The following is a 17,307-nucleotide window of genomic DNA, read 5'->3' on the forward strand; positions in this document are numbered from 1 at the left end:
CCCCATACTCACTTATCCCCCATAGTGAGGAACTCACTCTACTTCATGAAAGGATCAAGGTCACATTCAAAGAAGAGAATTTGTAATACTTTCCTTTACTCTGGCCCAGATATATGGTAATGAATAAAGCCATAGTAATAATCATCAACTCTCACCATTAATCCTGTTCCTACACACTTCTCTTGCTAACAGAATCTATAACTCTACATGTATGTGGCAACAGGTTCCAGTAAGGAATCACTCACAATAAAGGAGGCTTCGCTAAGGGAACGGCTACGTTTTTTTCTTTAGTGGTTCTGCATAACAGCCAGAAAAGCAATGAAAATTTGAGCTCTACAGATATTTGAATATGCATCATAAAAGTGTGTCTAAGTCAGTCTTTTCAGAGTTCTTAAAACCTTTAATACAAAGTCATCCCTGCTAGGTGCTACAGGTAACTCTGATTCTCAATGTAACTTCTCATGAAAACAAATACAAAATTATACTATTATTATATATTATATATATATATTATTATATCTATAATTTGTCATTAGGCTAAAACCATACCTCTAAAAACTGATCTTTCTTTTAACATAGAGTACTTTTGCTTCTCCCTTTATACCTACACAGCAGATCCCTTGCATCAGCAACTTCAGCTCCTAACCTACCAGAATTTCTCTGCCCCTCAGAGAGCTGCAATTAAATGAGGATGCAAGGTCACACTGTCCACAATCATTCACTAGTTAAGTGACAGTTTCCCATACAGCAACCTTGCAGTGTGGTATAATTTAAATTCCTACCTCAGGAAAATTACTAATCACTACATCACATGGACTTTCACTTATATCAACTATGAATGCCAAGAGTCTACTAAACATTCTATGAGAGGCTTTTCATCAAAGTGGATATAGGGAATAATAAACACTTACTTGAATTCAACAAAGTCAGATTTCCGTAGTCCTAATTCTACTGAATAGCAGGAAAAATGCAAAATAAAAGACTGCCCTAGATGAAATGAGAAGATTAGACCAGATGAAATGAGATCTCCTCCAGCAATAAGCAAAGTTTGCAACCTTAAGTTAAGATATGAGCTACAAACCTAGAAACTAAATTTAAAAACACCTGTAAACGTACAGAATCAACCTGAATGACAACTGGCCCCAAACAGTTTACAGAAGCAGCAACCTCCATCTCAGGTTTATTTTGCTGCACCTAGCCTTTTATTCTTTTCTTTCACAGGCACTGCTCAATGGCACTAAAGATTCCTGCTTCGATAAAAAAATCAGTAAATGATTATATCCAAGAAATATTCAGGTAAAACAGTCATTATTTAGAATATTTTATTTTTACAAATGGAATCTCACAAACATTAAGCAAACAATATTATGAGCTAAAAAGTCAAGTAAGGGGCTTCCCTGGTGGCGCAGTGGTTGAGAGTCCGCCTGCCAATGCAGGGGACGTGGGTTCGTGCCCCAGTCCGGGAGGATCCCGTGTGCCGCAGAGCGGCTGGGCCCGTGAGCCATGGCCGCTGGGCCTGCGTGTCCGGAGCCTGTGCTCCGCGGCGGGAGAGGCCACAGCAGTGAGAGGCCCGCGTGCCGCAAAAAAAAAAAAAAAAAAAAAAGTCAAGTAAGAATAAACTAACCACAATGTTACATATTGAGGGTTTTTTTTTTACTGCTAGAGTATATATAATTTGAGATATTGCCATGAATAACCTACCAGTCCTTCTTACTATTAACAAGACTGGGAAAGTCTTGATGGTTTCTACCAGATTTAGCTCAAACTCTATGCTAATGCAAGGAGCCTGTCTTCTGGCCTATCATTCACACAGGGCACATCTGCTTTCACTATGTAAAAGGAAGTGAGACAAAACCAAAACCAAGCCAAATAAGCACACAACACAACACAGAACGCACTATGAGACTGTTTAGAAGATTGTTTGTTAACATTAACAAGGACTGCAAATCTCCAGTAACTTAAGTTAACTAGATAATTTATGAAGATTGTCTCATGACATGTACTGGTAGAGCTCTACAGGTATGCTTCACTATATACAACCTGGTCTTCTATATAAATGTTTCTTAGTTTTTAAATTTTTCAAACAGGTTTTTATACTAAAGGTATAATGTACACAGTAAAAAAAAGTCAAACCGTAATAAAAGGTACACAACAAAAAGTGAAAGTATCCTTTATTCCATACTATTCCTACTTGGTTAACTACTAAGAAATCAAATTCTGCTTTAAATGTATGGCCTTCAATATTCATTGTCTGTGCTTGACAGTAAAAAATAATTTCATCATGTAAATTAAGCCCCTTCCACAATTATCTGCTTATATTTTTATATTCAATAAGATGTTTCTTAAGTGATGTATACCTGTACAGCTCCATTCTAAGGGTTGCTGAGTTATTGCTGAATACTGCAAGATAAACAACAATTTTGGCATCAAGGTAACTGGCAGTCATGGTAAGAAGGCTTCTGGAACTCCTAGCTCATGAGATCATTTCAATATATATCCCAGGGCCACATACTGTCTCCTGTGCCTCAATATAAGTAAGATAGTTCCAAACGCAACCAAAGGATATTTTTTAGTCAAATTAAATTTTTTTGAATCCCTCTCCCAAATGTGCCTGGTTATGTTACATAGATTAGAATTCATTAAAATTGATCAACAGTTGGTTTATGGGTCAATATTTAATCTGTTTTTGCTTTGTTTTGTTTTGTTTTGTTTTTTTGCGGTACGCAGGCCTCTCACTGTTGTGGCCTCTTCCGTTGCAGGCTCCGGACGCACAGGCTCAGCGGCCATGGCTCATGGGCCCAGCCGCTCCACGGCATGTGGGATCTTCCCGGACCGGGGCACGAACCCGTGTCCCCTGCGTCGGCAGGCGGACTTTCAACCACTGCGCCACCAGGGAAGCCCTAATCTTTTAATAACATCAACAATAAATGACATTATTCTATTTAATCTACACCCATATAAAAATAAGCAAACTGTTTAAGCATTTTCAGAAGTGTGCTATCTAGGTTCTGAGTTTGTTATTTTAAGGTTGCCCTCATATGATTTATTCCTATGAAGGCAAAATCTAAGAAAAGGTGGTCCCAGAGAGCTAGAATTTATAAAAATTTAAAAGTATGTTTTTGATTTGAAATAAAAGTAGAAATCTTAAAAATTTTAAGTTGTCTAATTACTATATAAGCTCGTTCTTACAAAGACACTTTTGTGCCTATATAACAAGAAAATATTTGTTGTTGCTTTTCTACCTTAAAAAAAAAAAAAGAAAAGAAAAAAAAAGGAGGGCTTCCCTGGTGGCGCAGTGGTTGAGAGTCCGCCTGCCAATGCAGGGGACACAGGTTCATGCCCCAGTCAGGGAAGATCCCACATGCCGCGGAGCGGCTGGGCCCGTGAGCCATGGCCGCTGAGCCTGCGCATCCGGAGCCTGTGCTCCACAGCGGGAGAGGCCACAACAGTGAGAGGCCCGCTTACCGCAAAAAAAAACCAGGTAACTCTGGAAAGGAAAATATAATAAGATGAACTTGACTATATTTAAAGTTTTCATATATTAACAAAGTAGAAATTGCCTATATATACATAAACATAACTACAAAGTCACTATATAGCAGAAACATGCACACCAAAGCCAAAACTATTTTCAAATATTCATTTTAAAACCTAAGGTAACTTGGAAATCTTCTACAAATTAATATATTTGTAACGTAGACTCAAACATTTCATTTCCAAGGGCATTTCCAAACATTTCAATTTAAAACTAACTACAAGAAGCAAACAAGTCTAGTTACTTTTTCATGAATAACTAACCTCATTTTAATTTTATGTTGATTCAGCTCAGCTCCCACATTTAGAGTAAGTTTTAACTAGGAAGGTAGTATACCATAATAGTCAAATACCAGCAAAGTAATGGGAATGACAATAGAACATATCTCATGAGATGTTATAAAGAGATGATTACTAATCCACTGTTTCTCACCCAACCAAGGATCTCACTTATACAAACTTCCCAACTTATCCTTGCATCAATTTTTCTTTCTCTACTAGATCATGTCATCAACATTATAAACACTTTAATATCTCCCACCTTCAATAAAAATTCTCCCCAACACCATATTCCCATTGCCCTACTTCCTTGATTTATAGCAAAATTTCTCAAAAAAATGATCTATACTCACTGTCTTCATTTCCCTCCTTGATTCTTTCTTGAACCCACTCCAACTGTGCTTTCATCCCCACCGCCCCACAGAAATTGTTCTTACTAAAATAACCAGCAATCTCCATAGTATCCAATTATCAATCCTCATCTTAGTTGACCGCTTGGCAGAATTTGACACACCTGATCATCTTTTCCTCCCTGACACATTTTCATCCTTTTGCCTCCCAGAGACTTCACTCACTCTTGGTTTTCCTCCTTCCCCACTGGTCCTCCTTCAAAATCTCCTTTGCAAATACTCATCTTCATCGTGACCTCTAAATTAAGCTGGCTTGCCTAAGGCCTTAGTCTTTGAACCTCTTCTCTATTTTAGTCCCGAGGCAACCATGTCTGATTAAAGTTACACACTTAGCTGTGTTAAGTGTGATATGCCAACACAGCCTTGCCCTTCTTCCCTGTACTCCAGATTCATATACCTAGCTGCCTCACTTGGATACCTAATAGGTATCTCAACATTAACACAGGCAGAATAAAATTTAGATTTTATATAAACACTTCAAATTCCACTCCCCACCTCCACCCTTGTTTTCTCCTTTAATTAGTACAAACCCCAATTCCATCCTTCCAATTTCACAAGCCCAAACTTAAGAGTCATCCTTGACTTCTTCTATTTTATTGGTCCTGCCTTCCAAATACCCAGAACATACAGCTTCTCATCACCTCCACCTCTAGCTCCCAGCCAAAGGCATTATGTCATCCCTTTTCTGTACTATAGTAATAAGCCTCCGAAATTGGACTCCTTGCCCCCACAAAACAGAAAGTTCATACAGCAGCAAGAATAATCCTTTTCAAACCTAAGTCAGATCATGTCACTTTGCTGCTCAAAATTTCTCATTACTTGCCATATCACTTGGAATAAAAACCAAAGTTTGGGGCTTCTCTGGTGGCGCAGTGGTTGAGAGTCCGCCTGCCGATGCAGGGGACACAGGATCATGCCCCGGTCCGGGAAGATCCCACATGCCACGGAGCGGGCCCCGCAACGGGAGAGGCCACAACAGTAGAGGCCCGCGTACCGCAAAAAAAAAAAAAAGAAGCAAAAACCAAAGTTTTTATGTTCTCCTACAAAGCATCCCTACAATCTAGCCCCCGCAGCCTACCTCATCCACTACTCTTCTCCACACACACGCCACTCCAGCTACACTGGCCTTGCTTTTCCTCAAACACATTAAGCGTATCCTGCCCCAGAGCCTTTGTCCTTGCTTTGTCCTCAACCTGAAACCCTTTTTCCCTGGGCATCTGCATAACTTCTCTCTCACATCATTTAGACTCAACTGTTACCTTATGAGGAAGACCTTTTCTTACTATCCTATCTAAACTAGCAACTCCCTACCCATACTGTCACTCTCAATCTTCTTATCTGCTTTATTTTTCTTAGCACCCATCAGCACCTGACACAGAATATAATTATTTACTGTCTGTCTTCCCCAAATACTAAAAGGCAAGCACTACGAGAGTAGTGATTTTGTTTTATTCAAAGAGCAGCACAAAGAAGAGTATCTGGCATTTAGCCTGGTAGATATTTGCTGAATAACAAAATAAGTAATAGCAAGTCATTATGCTAAAAGTTTTATAAAGATTAGCTCATTTAATCTTTGGAAAAACTGTATGAAAGTAATATTATTATTCCAATTTTACCAAGGAGACAAAGGCACAAGAGATTAAATAACTTATATGTCACAGTTGGTAAGTAGTATAGTCAGCTTCCTGAATCTTTTAAACGAGATGAAGTTAGATCATACAAATGGAGTATTTAACAAAAAGTGTGGCACAAAAAATATATAACATTTATGGAATACTTATTATTACATTAATGTAAGCTTTTTATGTGTATTTACTCATTTAATTCTCTTATTGTTTAATAAGTGGTTGCTATTATTTTTACTATTTACTATTTATCAAGGTACCAACCTGAACTCAACAGAAGTCACATAAAAGATGCTGCTGTGACAGAAATAGTACAAACTCCAACATTTACCATATCAAAATTAACTGAATTCACATCATACACAGACACATAGTTAACTGTATGTTTGCTAGCCTGTAGTTCTCAAAAAGCCCTCTAACATAGACAAAATAGTCACAGATTTTCTTCATTAAAAAAAAAAAAGTCTACCCCTCCCCTAAAAATCTGGCTGCTACTCCATACTGCACCATATTATGTTTAATCCATTCTTCATTATAAGTTTAAAATTATGTGATTAAAGTAGATCTTTTCAATGTTTAAAACAGAACTTATTCATTTGTACCAAATACTACTGAAATCACCAAGTTTATCTAATGCAAACAACTCTGTTTTAAAAGTCAGTTTTATTACCAAAAGTAAATTTTGATATTTCTGCATCTGAGAAAATAAAGTAGCCAATTCCTTTATCCTTGAGTTAAAGTGAAAGCCACAGGAATCATGAAATTTAGTGAATATAACTTCTTCAGTTCAACACAGCATTTGATTTTTAATTCAATCCGTAGATACCCATTCTTTATTAATAATTAACATATGAAAGATTCTGGGTAAAGACCCTTAAAACTTACGGTGCAATAATGGCTCTAGCAGGTCTTTTTGTGGACTGTACTTGTGAAAGCCAACCTTCTAGCTGTGCATTCAGTTGCGGTCCTATAAAAAGAGAAAGAGAGAAACAGGAGTGAGCAAAGCAATACAGTACTAATAACCATACATGACACAAAGTCCTCACTGAACCTATTTGGAACTAAAATAGCTTAATGGGCAGTGGATCATCATTTTGGATGTTAATGTTTGAAACTTAACCAACTACAAAGTTTCTAGTAGCAAGCCATGTGATAAAGACAAGCACTGATTCAACAAAATTTGCTTTTATCCATCCACTTATTTATTTACAACCATCTTCATTCAAGAACAATACAATCTACAATTTGAGGCAATGATCAAACAAAATGAAACAAGAAAGAGAAAAATATAGTATATGAAAAGAAAATAACTGAATATATTTTAGAGTACCAAAACCTGCCTTAATCACTAAAATCACATCCATGGAGTGATCATTACCACACTCAAAAGATCTTTCCTGCCATCCACTCCAGCCCCCTATTCCCATCACCATATCAATAACCAGTGTAACTACACCACCTCAAAAACCTCAATTTCAAGCATCCCACTCTCTTCACTTCCTATCATTCCAGTTCACGTCTAGAAATCTGTTGGAGTCACTTTTCCAACTGTCCTTCATCCTCTCTTCTCCACTTTTTATACCCATCCTGAGATTTGATGATCCATCACTATAACCACTCCCTTGCCTGTGGCCTCCCTCCTTTGCTCCTCTTTCTCCAGTGTAGACAAATCGTAGTTGAAACCAACCTTCCACTTAACAAAGCACCTCCATCTGAACAGCTGAATGAGACTGTAAAGAAACACAACCATATGAACTTTGAAATTATACTCATAAATTACAGCAGATCCTTAGCAAACAAAGCCCAGAAATCATACCACGACAACCTAGTGAATTTGCTCACCTATCTTTAAGATAGAGAGTTACTTCATATAGCTTCTCTTTTTACCTTAAACCATCATCCCCTTCCCATTCCCATTCCCAACAGATGATCAAACTTTTCATTTCGTTAAGGAAAAACAAGCAGAATAACCAACCATCCTGGCTGCTCAGGACTTTGCCAGTTTTAGCACTGGAAGTCCTGCATCCTGGGAAACCTCCCAGTCTCAGGCAAACCTGAATGTTAGTCGCCCTAAATTCAGAAGAGAACTACTTCCTCTTCCCACCATTTATTCTGCTTTCCCTCCTGTTTCAACAAATTGTCCTTGCTCCTATCAAAAGCCAAACAAATTATTTCTGCACTGGATCTCACTTTGTTTTTCATACTCAAGGACTCTGCTCTTAAAACTACCCTTGTCTCCTGCACTAACTTTTCCCTTTTTACTAGATCATTATCATTACCATGCAAATATGCAATACTAGCAAATTGATTTCCCCCCAACTACTGCCCCCTTTTTCTCTGGCTCTCTCTTTTTAAACTTTTAATAAAAAAATATTCAAACATTACAAAAGAACCTAGATAATAATATAACAAACACTCATGGATTGACAGCCCAAATAAATTAAACCTTAACATTCTATCTTATTTACTTAAGATCTTCTTTTATTAAGAAATAAAATACTGGATTTCCCTAGTGGTCCAGTGGTTAAGAATCTGCCTGCCAGTGCAGGGGACACGGGTTCAATCCCTGGTCCGGGAAGATCCCATATGCCGCGGAGCAACTAAGCCTGTGCGCCACAACTACTGAGTCCACGCTCTAGAGCCCGCGAGTCACAACTACTGAGCCCACATGCCTAGAGCCTGTGCTCCGCAACAAGAGAAGTCACCGCAATGAGAAGCCCATGAGCCAGCGAAGTCCCAAAAATTGTTTTAAAAATAAAATAAAAACTAAAATAAAAATTAAAGGGGGGCTTCCCTGGTGGCGCAGTGGTTGAGAGTCCGCCTGCCGATGCAGGGGACACAGGTTCATGCCCCGGTCCGGGAAGATCCCACGTGCCATGGAGTGGCTGGGCCCGTGAGCCATGGCCGCTGAGCCTGCGCGTCCGGAGCCTGTGCTCTGTTGCAATGGGAGAGGCCACAACAGTGAGAGGTCCGCATACAGCAAAAAAATAAATAAATAAAAAATAAAAAATTAATGGGACTTTCCTGGTGACACAGTGGTTAAGAATCTGCCTGCCAATGCAGGGGACACAGGTTCAAGCCCTGGTCTGGGAAGATCCCACATGCCACGGAGCAACTAAGCCCGCGTGCCACAACTATTGAGCCTGTGCTCTAGAGCCCATGAGTCACAACTACTGACGCCCACACGCCTAGAGCCAGTGCTCCACAACAAGAGAAGCCACCGCAGTGAGAAGTCCGTGCACCACAATGATGAGTGGCCCCCGCTCACCGCAACTGGAGAAAGCCCACATGATGCAACAAGGACCCAACGCAGCCATAAATAAATAAATACATTTATTAAAAATAAAAACTTTCTAAAATTTAAATTAAAAAAAAAGCTAAATAAGCCTCTAATCAGCAACTCAGGACCATCTTTCTCAAGGACCCAAAAGCCATCTCTTTGAAATGTGATAATCAAGGGAGATAGTGCCCCTTTCTGCCAGTTTCTGTGGGATAGGAACTAACTTCAGAGGGCCACCTAGCCCCAAGTTGCAAAATTACCTCCTGTCATAAAAATATGTAAGTTTAGTTTTCCTTTGGATAAAGCAATTAGCTAATACATATGGTCACCTCAATTACCAAGTGAATTTAGGATGAACTATGTGTGACAAATGTTTCTATCAAGTCCTCTTACTTGAACACTACTCATAATTTATCTTGAGAATATGCATATAATGGGTTTTATCTGCTTAGCTAAATAAAAGGATAACCACTCTTCACATCTTTGCAATCTGTTAGCAGATAGCCGGTGACGTGCATCATATTGTAGCTTAATGCTTAGTCAAAAATAAAATTTTCTTTCTCTTCTACCTTTGAAGAGAAGTTTTCTGAGATGGCAGGAGGTTTTGGTTTAAATTATATTTCTCCAACATCAGCAATGGCTCAAAATTCCCATTTCCCTACATCCTTACCAACATCTGATACTGTCAGAATTTTTCATTTTTGCCAATTTGATATGGGTATGAAATCATACCCCTTTGTTTCTTCTAATTTGTACTTGCCAAATATCCATTGAGATGAAGCATTTACAGATTTGGAAATTCTGTGTTTAGGACTATATACAAAAACAAGTCAAGTTTATAAATGGCTAGCCCATCTATAAACTGCTAAAGTACAAAAAAGGTCCGATTCAGCAATCAAATGATGTACTTTATTTTCAAAACTTAGATTTAAGAACAGTTACCAAAAAACTTATATTAAATAATTTCATTACTAATTCAAGGATAAATGGTTTCTAATTTCAAAGTAAATTAAAATTTTAGCTTCCTAATAAATTTCATGTTAACTTAAAATAAGTATTTCCATGTCACAGGAAGTTTACAAAACAAATTTAAAATGAAATAAAACAAAGAAAACAATATCTCCCAATTCAGCAACCCTACTGCCACCAACTTCACTGGTTTTAAGCACTAAACCAAGCTTTCTTAACAGTCCTTCTGTAAAAGAACCAGTTTCTTCATAAGGATCCTAAGGTAAAAGTCAAACTCCAAGTTTCTCCATTATTTTTAAGTAAGATAACTGAGTGTATCTATTTATTACAAATGGCTGCTTAACTGTTGATCTGTAAAGTGTCAAATAAAAAATTTGCATTCTTCCACAGAAGCTGATACTTGGCAATATGGCATCCTTAATACATGAAGGTGATGTAGAATGCGTGCTTTCTTTCTCAAATATCACTGAATTTGAAGGCACACTGATGAATAGAAAAAATCAATCAAAAGGAAAAATCCTAGCAAAACTACTTCATGGTTGTGTGACCTTGCCCTGAGAGGAATAAATGGGCATGTACCCCTTTGGATAAACAGTAAAAGTAGGTTCCCAAAGGATCAATGCTAAGGTATTTCCTTAAGAAACAGACAATAAATAATGTGCTGTAGGCAAGTCAGTACACTTCTGTTTGAGTCCCAATTAAATCAAACAATATTTCACAAAAAAGTTTATTTGCATAGTGACAAAACCACAAAGATACTAAACACACACACACATTTTCAGGAATTCCTATGCAACTAATTAACAGATCCATTCTAAAATACGGTAATTAAGCAAGCCAAATAGATTTTTAACTCTCTTTAGTCTGCTCCTCCTATTCCTCTTCGGAGAGAAAAACAATTCAACAGCCTCCTGACTCTGAAAAACATCATGTGTTCTATAAACTGTTCTCAAAAAATGTGCAATGGAACCACCTGAGGATCTCATTAAAATACTAATTATGGGGGGCTTCCCTGGTGGCGCAGTGGTTGAGAGTCTGCCTGCCGATGCAGGGGACACGGGTCGTGCCCCGGTCCAGGAAGATCCTACATGCCGCGGTGGCAGAGGCCACGACAGTGAGAGGCTTGCGTACCGCAAAAAAAAAAAAAAAAAAAATATGAATTATGATTCTGTAGGTCTGGAGTGGGGCCTGAGATCCTTCATTTCTAATATGCTCTGCAAGTAACAGCAACGTTTGCTGGCCTATAGACCACACTCCAATAGCAAGTCTAGATCAACGGTGGCCAGCCAAAAAAGGGACTTGGACTGCAAAGACTCCACAAAACTATATGCATAAGAAGTTTTACCTAAAGATAAAATAAATCTCTATATAAATGTAAGATCTATCAATTACAGATTAAGAAATACATATTCATTTAACAGTGGTAACGAAACTTCTTTTACCTTTTTTAAATCATCTATTTTGTCAATCAAGAGATAGTAAAGAATAATTACTGTCCTCTAGGAAATTCCATACTTTCTAACATGAAGTAGCTTCCTTAAAAAGAGGAAAGTAGAGAAGAACTACAATCCTGCAGCCTGTGGAACGAAAACCACATTCACAGAAAGACAGACAAGATGAAAGGCAGAGGGCTATGTTCCAGATGAAGAACAAGATAAAACCCCAGAAAAACAACTAATTGAAGTGGAGATAGGCAACCTTCCAGAAACAGAATTCAGAATAATGATAGTGAACATGATCCAGGACCTTGAAAAAGAATGGAGGGAAAGATCGAGAAAATGCAAGAAATGTTTAAGAAAGACCTAGAAGAATTCAAGAACAAACACCTAGAAGAATTCAAGAACAAACAAACAGAGAAGAACAATACAATAATTGAGATGGAAAATACACTAGAAGGAATCAATAGCAGAATAACTGAGGCAGAAGAACGGATAAGTGACCTGGAAAACAGAAGGGTGGAAATCAGTGCCAAGGAACAGAATAAAGAAAAAAGTATGAAAAGAAATGAAGACAGCCTAAGAGACCTCTGGGACAACATGAAACTCAACAATATTCACATTATAGGGGTCCCAGAAGGAGAAGAGAAAGAAAGGACCCAAGAAAATATTTGAAGAGATTATAGTCGAAAACTTCCCTAACGTGGGAAAGGAAATAGCCACCCATGTCCAGGAAGCGCAGAGTTCCAGGCAGGATAAACCCAAGGAGAAACGCCAAGAAACATAGTAATCAAACTGACGAAAATTAAAGACAAAGAAAAATTATTGAAAGCAATAAGGGAAAAATGATAAATAACATACAAGGGAACTCCCATAACGTTAAGAGCTGATTTCTCGGCAGAAACTCTACAAGCCAGAAGGGAGTGGCATAATATATTTAAAGTGATGATAGGGAAGAACCTACGAACAAGACTACCATACCCAGCAAGGATCTCATTCAGTTTCGACAGAGAAATCAAAAGCTTTACAGACAAGCAAAAGCTAAGAGAATTCAGCAGCACCAAACCAGCTCTAAAGCTACAACAAATGCTCAAGAAACTTCTCTAAGTATAAAACACAAGAGAAGAAAGGACCCACAAAAACAAAGCCAAAACAATTAAGAAAATGGTGACAGGAACATACATATCGATAATCACCTTAACTGTGAATGGATTAAATGCTCCAACCAAAAGACACAGTCTGGCTGAATGGATACAAAAACAAGACCCATATATATGCTGTCTACAAGAGACCCACTTCAGACCTACGGACACATACACACTGAAAGTGAGGGGATAGCGAAAGATATTCCATGCAAATGGAAATCAAAAGAAAGCTGGAGTAGCAATACTCATATCAGATAAAATAAACTTTAAATTAAAGAATGTAACAAGAGACAAGGAAGGACACAACATAATTATCAAGGGATCAATTCAAGAAAAAGATATAAGTTATAAACATATATTCACCCAACATAGGACCACCTCAATACGTAGGGCAACTGCCAACAGCTATAAAAGAGGAAATAGACAGTAACACAGTAATAGTGGGGGACTTTAACACCTCACTTACACCAGTGAACAGATCATCCTGACAGAAAATTAATAAGGAAACACAAGCTTTAAATGACACAACAGACCAGATAGATTTAATTGATATTTATAGGACATTCCATCCAAAAACAGCAGATGACACTTTCTTCTCAAGTGCGCACAAAACATTCTCCAGGATAGATCACATCTTGGGTCACAAATAAAGCCTTGGAAAATTTAAGAAAATTGAAATCATATCAAGCATCTTTTCCAACCACAATGCTATGAGATTAGAAATAAACTACAGGAGAAAAAACGTAAAAAAGACAAACACATGGAGGCTAAACAAAATGTCACTAAATAACCAAGAGATCACTGAAGAAATCAAGGAGAAAATCAAAAAATACCTAGAGATAAATGACAATGAAAACATGACAATCCAAAACCTATGGGATGCAGCAAAACAGTTCGAAGAGGGAAGTTTATAGCAATACAATCCTACCTCAAGAAACAAGAAAAATCTCAAATAAACAATCTAAACTTACACCTAAAGGAACCAGAGAAAGAAGAACAAACAAAACCCAAAGTTAGTAGAAGGAAAGAAAACATAAAGATCAGAGCAAAAATAAATGAAATAGAAACAAAGCAGTAGCAAAGATAATAAAACTAAAGCTTGGTTCTTTGAGAAGATAAACAAAATTAATAAACCTTTAGCCAGACTTATCAAGAAAAAGAGAGAGAAGACTCAAATCAATAAAATTAGAAATGAAAAACGAGAAGTTAAAACAGACACTGCAGAAGTACAAAGCATCCGAAGAGACTACTACAAGCAAATGTATGCCAATAAAACGGACAACTTGGAAGAAATGGACAAATTCTTGGAAAGGTATAAACTTCCAAGACTGAAGCAGGAAGAAATAGAAAATATGAACAGACCAATCACAAGTAATGAAATTGAAACTATGATTAAAAATCTTCCAAGCAGTAATAAAGGCATCATCATGATTATGAAAAAAAAAAAAAAAAAATCTTCCAAGAAACAAAAGTCCAGGACCAGATGGCTTCACAGGTGAATTCTATCAAACGTTTAGAGAAGAGCTAATGCCCATCCTTCTCAAACTCTTCCAAAATGTCACAGAGGATGGAACACTCCCGATCTCATTCTACGAGGCCACCATCACCCTGATACCAAAACCGGACAAAGATGATACAAAGAAAGAAAATTATAGACCAATATCACCGATGAAGATAGATGCAAAAATCCTGAATGAAGTACTAGCAAAGAGAATCCAACAACACCATGGTGTATGATTAAAAGGATCATACACCATGATCAAGTGGGATTTATCCCAGGAACGCAACGATTCTTCAATATACGCAAATCAATCAATGTGATACACCATATTAACAAATTGAAGAATAAAAACCAAATGATCATCTGAATAGATGTAGAAAAAGCTTTTGACAAAATTCCACACCCACTTATGATAAAAACTCTCCAGAAAGTGGGCACAGAGGGAACCTACCTCAACATAATAAAGGCCATATATGACAAACCCACAGCAAACATCATTCTCAATGGTGAAAAACTGAAAGCATTTCCTCTAAGATCAGGAAGAAGACAAGGAGGTCCACTCTCGCCACTATTATTCAACGTAGTTTTGGAAATCCTGGCCACGGCAGTCAGAGAAGAAAAAGAAATAAAAGGAATCCAAATCAGAAAAGAAGAAGTAAAACTGTCACTGTTTGCAGATGCCTTGATACTATACATAGATAATCCAAAAGATGCCACCAGAAAACTACTAGAGCTAATCAATGAATTTGGTAAAGTTGCAGGATACAAAATTAATGCACAGAAATCTCTTGCATTCCTATGCACTAACAACAAAATATCAGAAAGAAATTAAGGAGAAACAATCTTATTCACGATTGCAACAAAAATAATAAAATACAAAGGAATAAACCTACCTAAGGAGGTAAAAGACCTGTACTCAGAAAACTGTAAGGCACTGATGAAAGAAATCAAAGATGACACAAACAGAAGGAGAGATATGCCATGTTCTTGGATTGGAAGGATGAATATTATGAAAATGACTATACTACCCAAAGCAATCTACAGATTCAACGCAATCCCTATCAAATTACCAATGGCATTTTTTACAGAACTAGAACAAAAAATCTTTAAGTTTCTATGGAGACACCAAAGATCCCAAATAGCCAAAGCAGTGTTGAGGGAAAAAAACGGAGCTGGAAGAATGAGACTCCCTGACTTCAGACGATACTACAAAGCTACAGTAATCAAGACAATATGGTACTGGCACAACAACAAAAATATAGATCAATGGAACAAGACAGAGAGCCAAGAGATAAACCCACGCACCTATGGTCAACTAATCTATGACAAAGGAGGCAAGAATATACAATGGAGAAAAGACAGTCGCTTCAATAACTGGTGCTAAGAAAACTGGACAGCTACCTATAAAAGAATGAAATTAGAACACTCCCTAACACCATACACAAAAATAAACTCAAAATGGATTAGAGATCTAAATGTAAGACCAAACAGTATAAAACTCTTAGAGGAAAACATAGGAAGAACACTCTGACATAAATCACAGCAAGAACTTTTTTGATCCACCTCCTTGAGTAATGGAAATAAAAACAAAAGTAAACAAATGGGACCTAGTCAAACTTAAAAAAGCTTTTGCAAAGCTAAGGAAACTACAAACAAGATGAAAAGAAAACCCTCAGAATGGGAGAAAATATTTGCAAACAAATCAACGGACAAAGGATTAATTTCCAAAATATATTAACAGCTCACGCAGCTCAATATTAAGAAAACAAACAACCCAATCCCAAAATGGGCAGAAGACCTAAATAGACATTTCTCCAAAGAAGGCATACAGATGGCCAAGAAGTACATGAAAAGCTGTTCAACATCACTAATTATTAGAGAAATGCAAATCAAAACTACAGTGAGGTATCACCCACACCAGTTAGAATAGACTTCATCAGAAAATCTACAAACAACAAATGCTGGAGAGGGTGTGGAGAAAAGGGAACCCTCTTGCACTGCTGCTGGGTATGTAAATTGGTACAGCCACTATGGAGAACAGTATGGAGGTTCCTTAAAAAACTAAAAATAGGGCTTCCCTGGTGGCGCAGTGGTTGAGAGTCCGCCTGCTGATGCAGGGGACACGGGTTCGTGCCCCAGTCCGGGAAGATACCACATGCCGTGGAGCAGCTGGGCCCATGAGCCATGGCCACTGAGCCTGCGTGTCCGGAGCCTGTGCTCCACAACGGGAGAGGCCACAACAGTGAGGGGTCTGCGTACCACAAAAAAAAAAAAAAAAACTAAAAATAGAATTACCATATGACCCAGCAATCCCACTAATGGGCATATACCCAGAGGAAACCATAATTCAAAAAGACACATGCACCCCAGTGTTCACTGCAGTACTATTTACAATAGCCAGGTCATGGAAGCAACCTAAATGGCCATCGACAGCCGAATGGATAAAGAAGATGTGGTACATATATACAATGGAATATTACTCAGCCATAAAAAGGAAAAACTGGGTCATTTGCAGAGATGTGGATGGATCTAGTGACTGTCATACAGAGTGAAGTAAGTCAGAAAGAGAAAAACAAATATCGTATATTAATGCATATATGTGGAACCTAGAAAAATGGTACAGATGAACTTTTGTGCAGGGCAGAAACAGACACAGATGTAGAGAACAAACGTATGGACATCAATCAGGGAAAGTGGCGGGGGCAGGGGGCAGTGGGATGAACTGGGAGATTGGGATTGACATATATATATACTAATATGTATAAAATGGATGAGTAATAAGAACCTGCTGGGTAAAAGAATAAATTAAATTAAATTCAGGAAAAAAAAAAAGAGGAAGGTAGAATACACCTCAAAAACCCCGAGGACCAAAATAAAATTAAACATTTTTTAAATAAATAAATAAAGCCTGAGGACCATTCTAGTCTTATCACTTACCTTTCCTAGAATTTTTTCTGTATTATGTTTCAGTCACCACACAGCTTTATGTTCCACTAGTTATTTAATAAACTATTATATCATAAGGTTAACTATGATCAATCATGTTATAATTTGCTTTCATTTGTTAACTGAATAAATATTTATGGAGCAGCTATTTATGTGCCAGGAAGTGGGATGAATGCTGGAGT

General features: G+C 37.6%; 1 protein-coding gene across 3 annotated transcripts in view; it reads right to left on the reverse strand.

The window, feature by feature from the left end:
* The window catches only part of MEMO1 (mediator of cell motility 1), a 129,812-nt gene that overhangs the window by 58,177 nt on the left and 54,328 nt on the right, over positions 1-17,307 (reverse strand). For all 3 annotated transcript variants that reach the window (XR_004352757.1, XM_032652603.1, XM_032652604.1), the window contains exon 2: positions 6,734-6,815. Coding sequence is in view for 2 of the 3 variants with exons in the window: in XM_032652603.1 (XP_032508494.1) it covers positions 6,734-6,815 (82 nt within the window). In the remaining variant the exon portion in view is untranslated. The remainder of the gene's footprint in view (positions 1-6,733; positions 6,816-17,307) is intronic.

This window comes from Phocoena sinus, chromosome 13, assembly GCF_008692025.1.
Source record: "Phocoena sinus isolate mPhoSin1 chromosome 13, mPhoSin1.pri, whole genome shotgun sequence".
In the NCBI taxonomy this organism is placed as follows: domain Eukaryota; kingdom Metazoa; phylum Chordata; class Mammalia; order Artiodactyla; family Phocoenidae; genus Phocoena; species Phocoena sinus.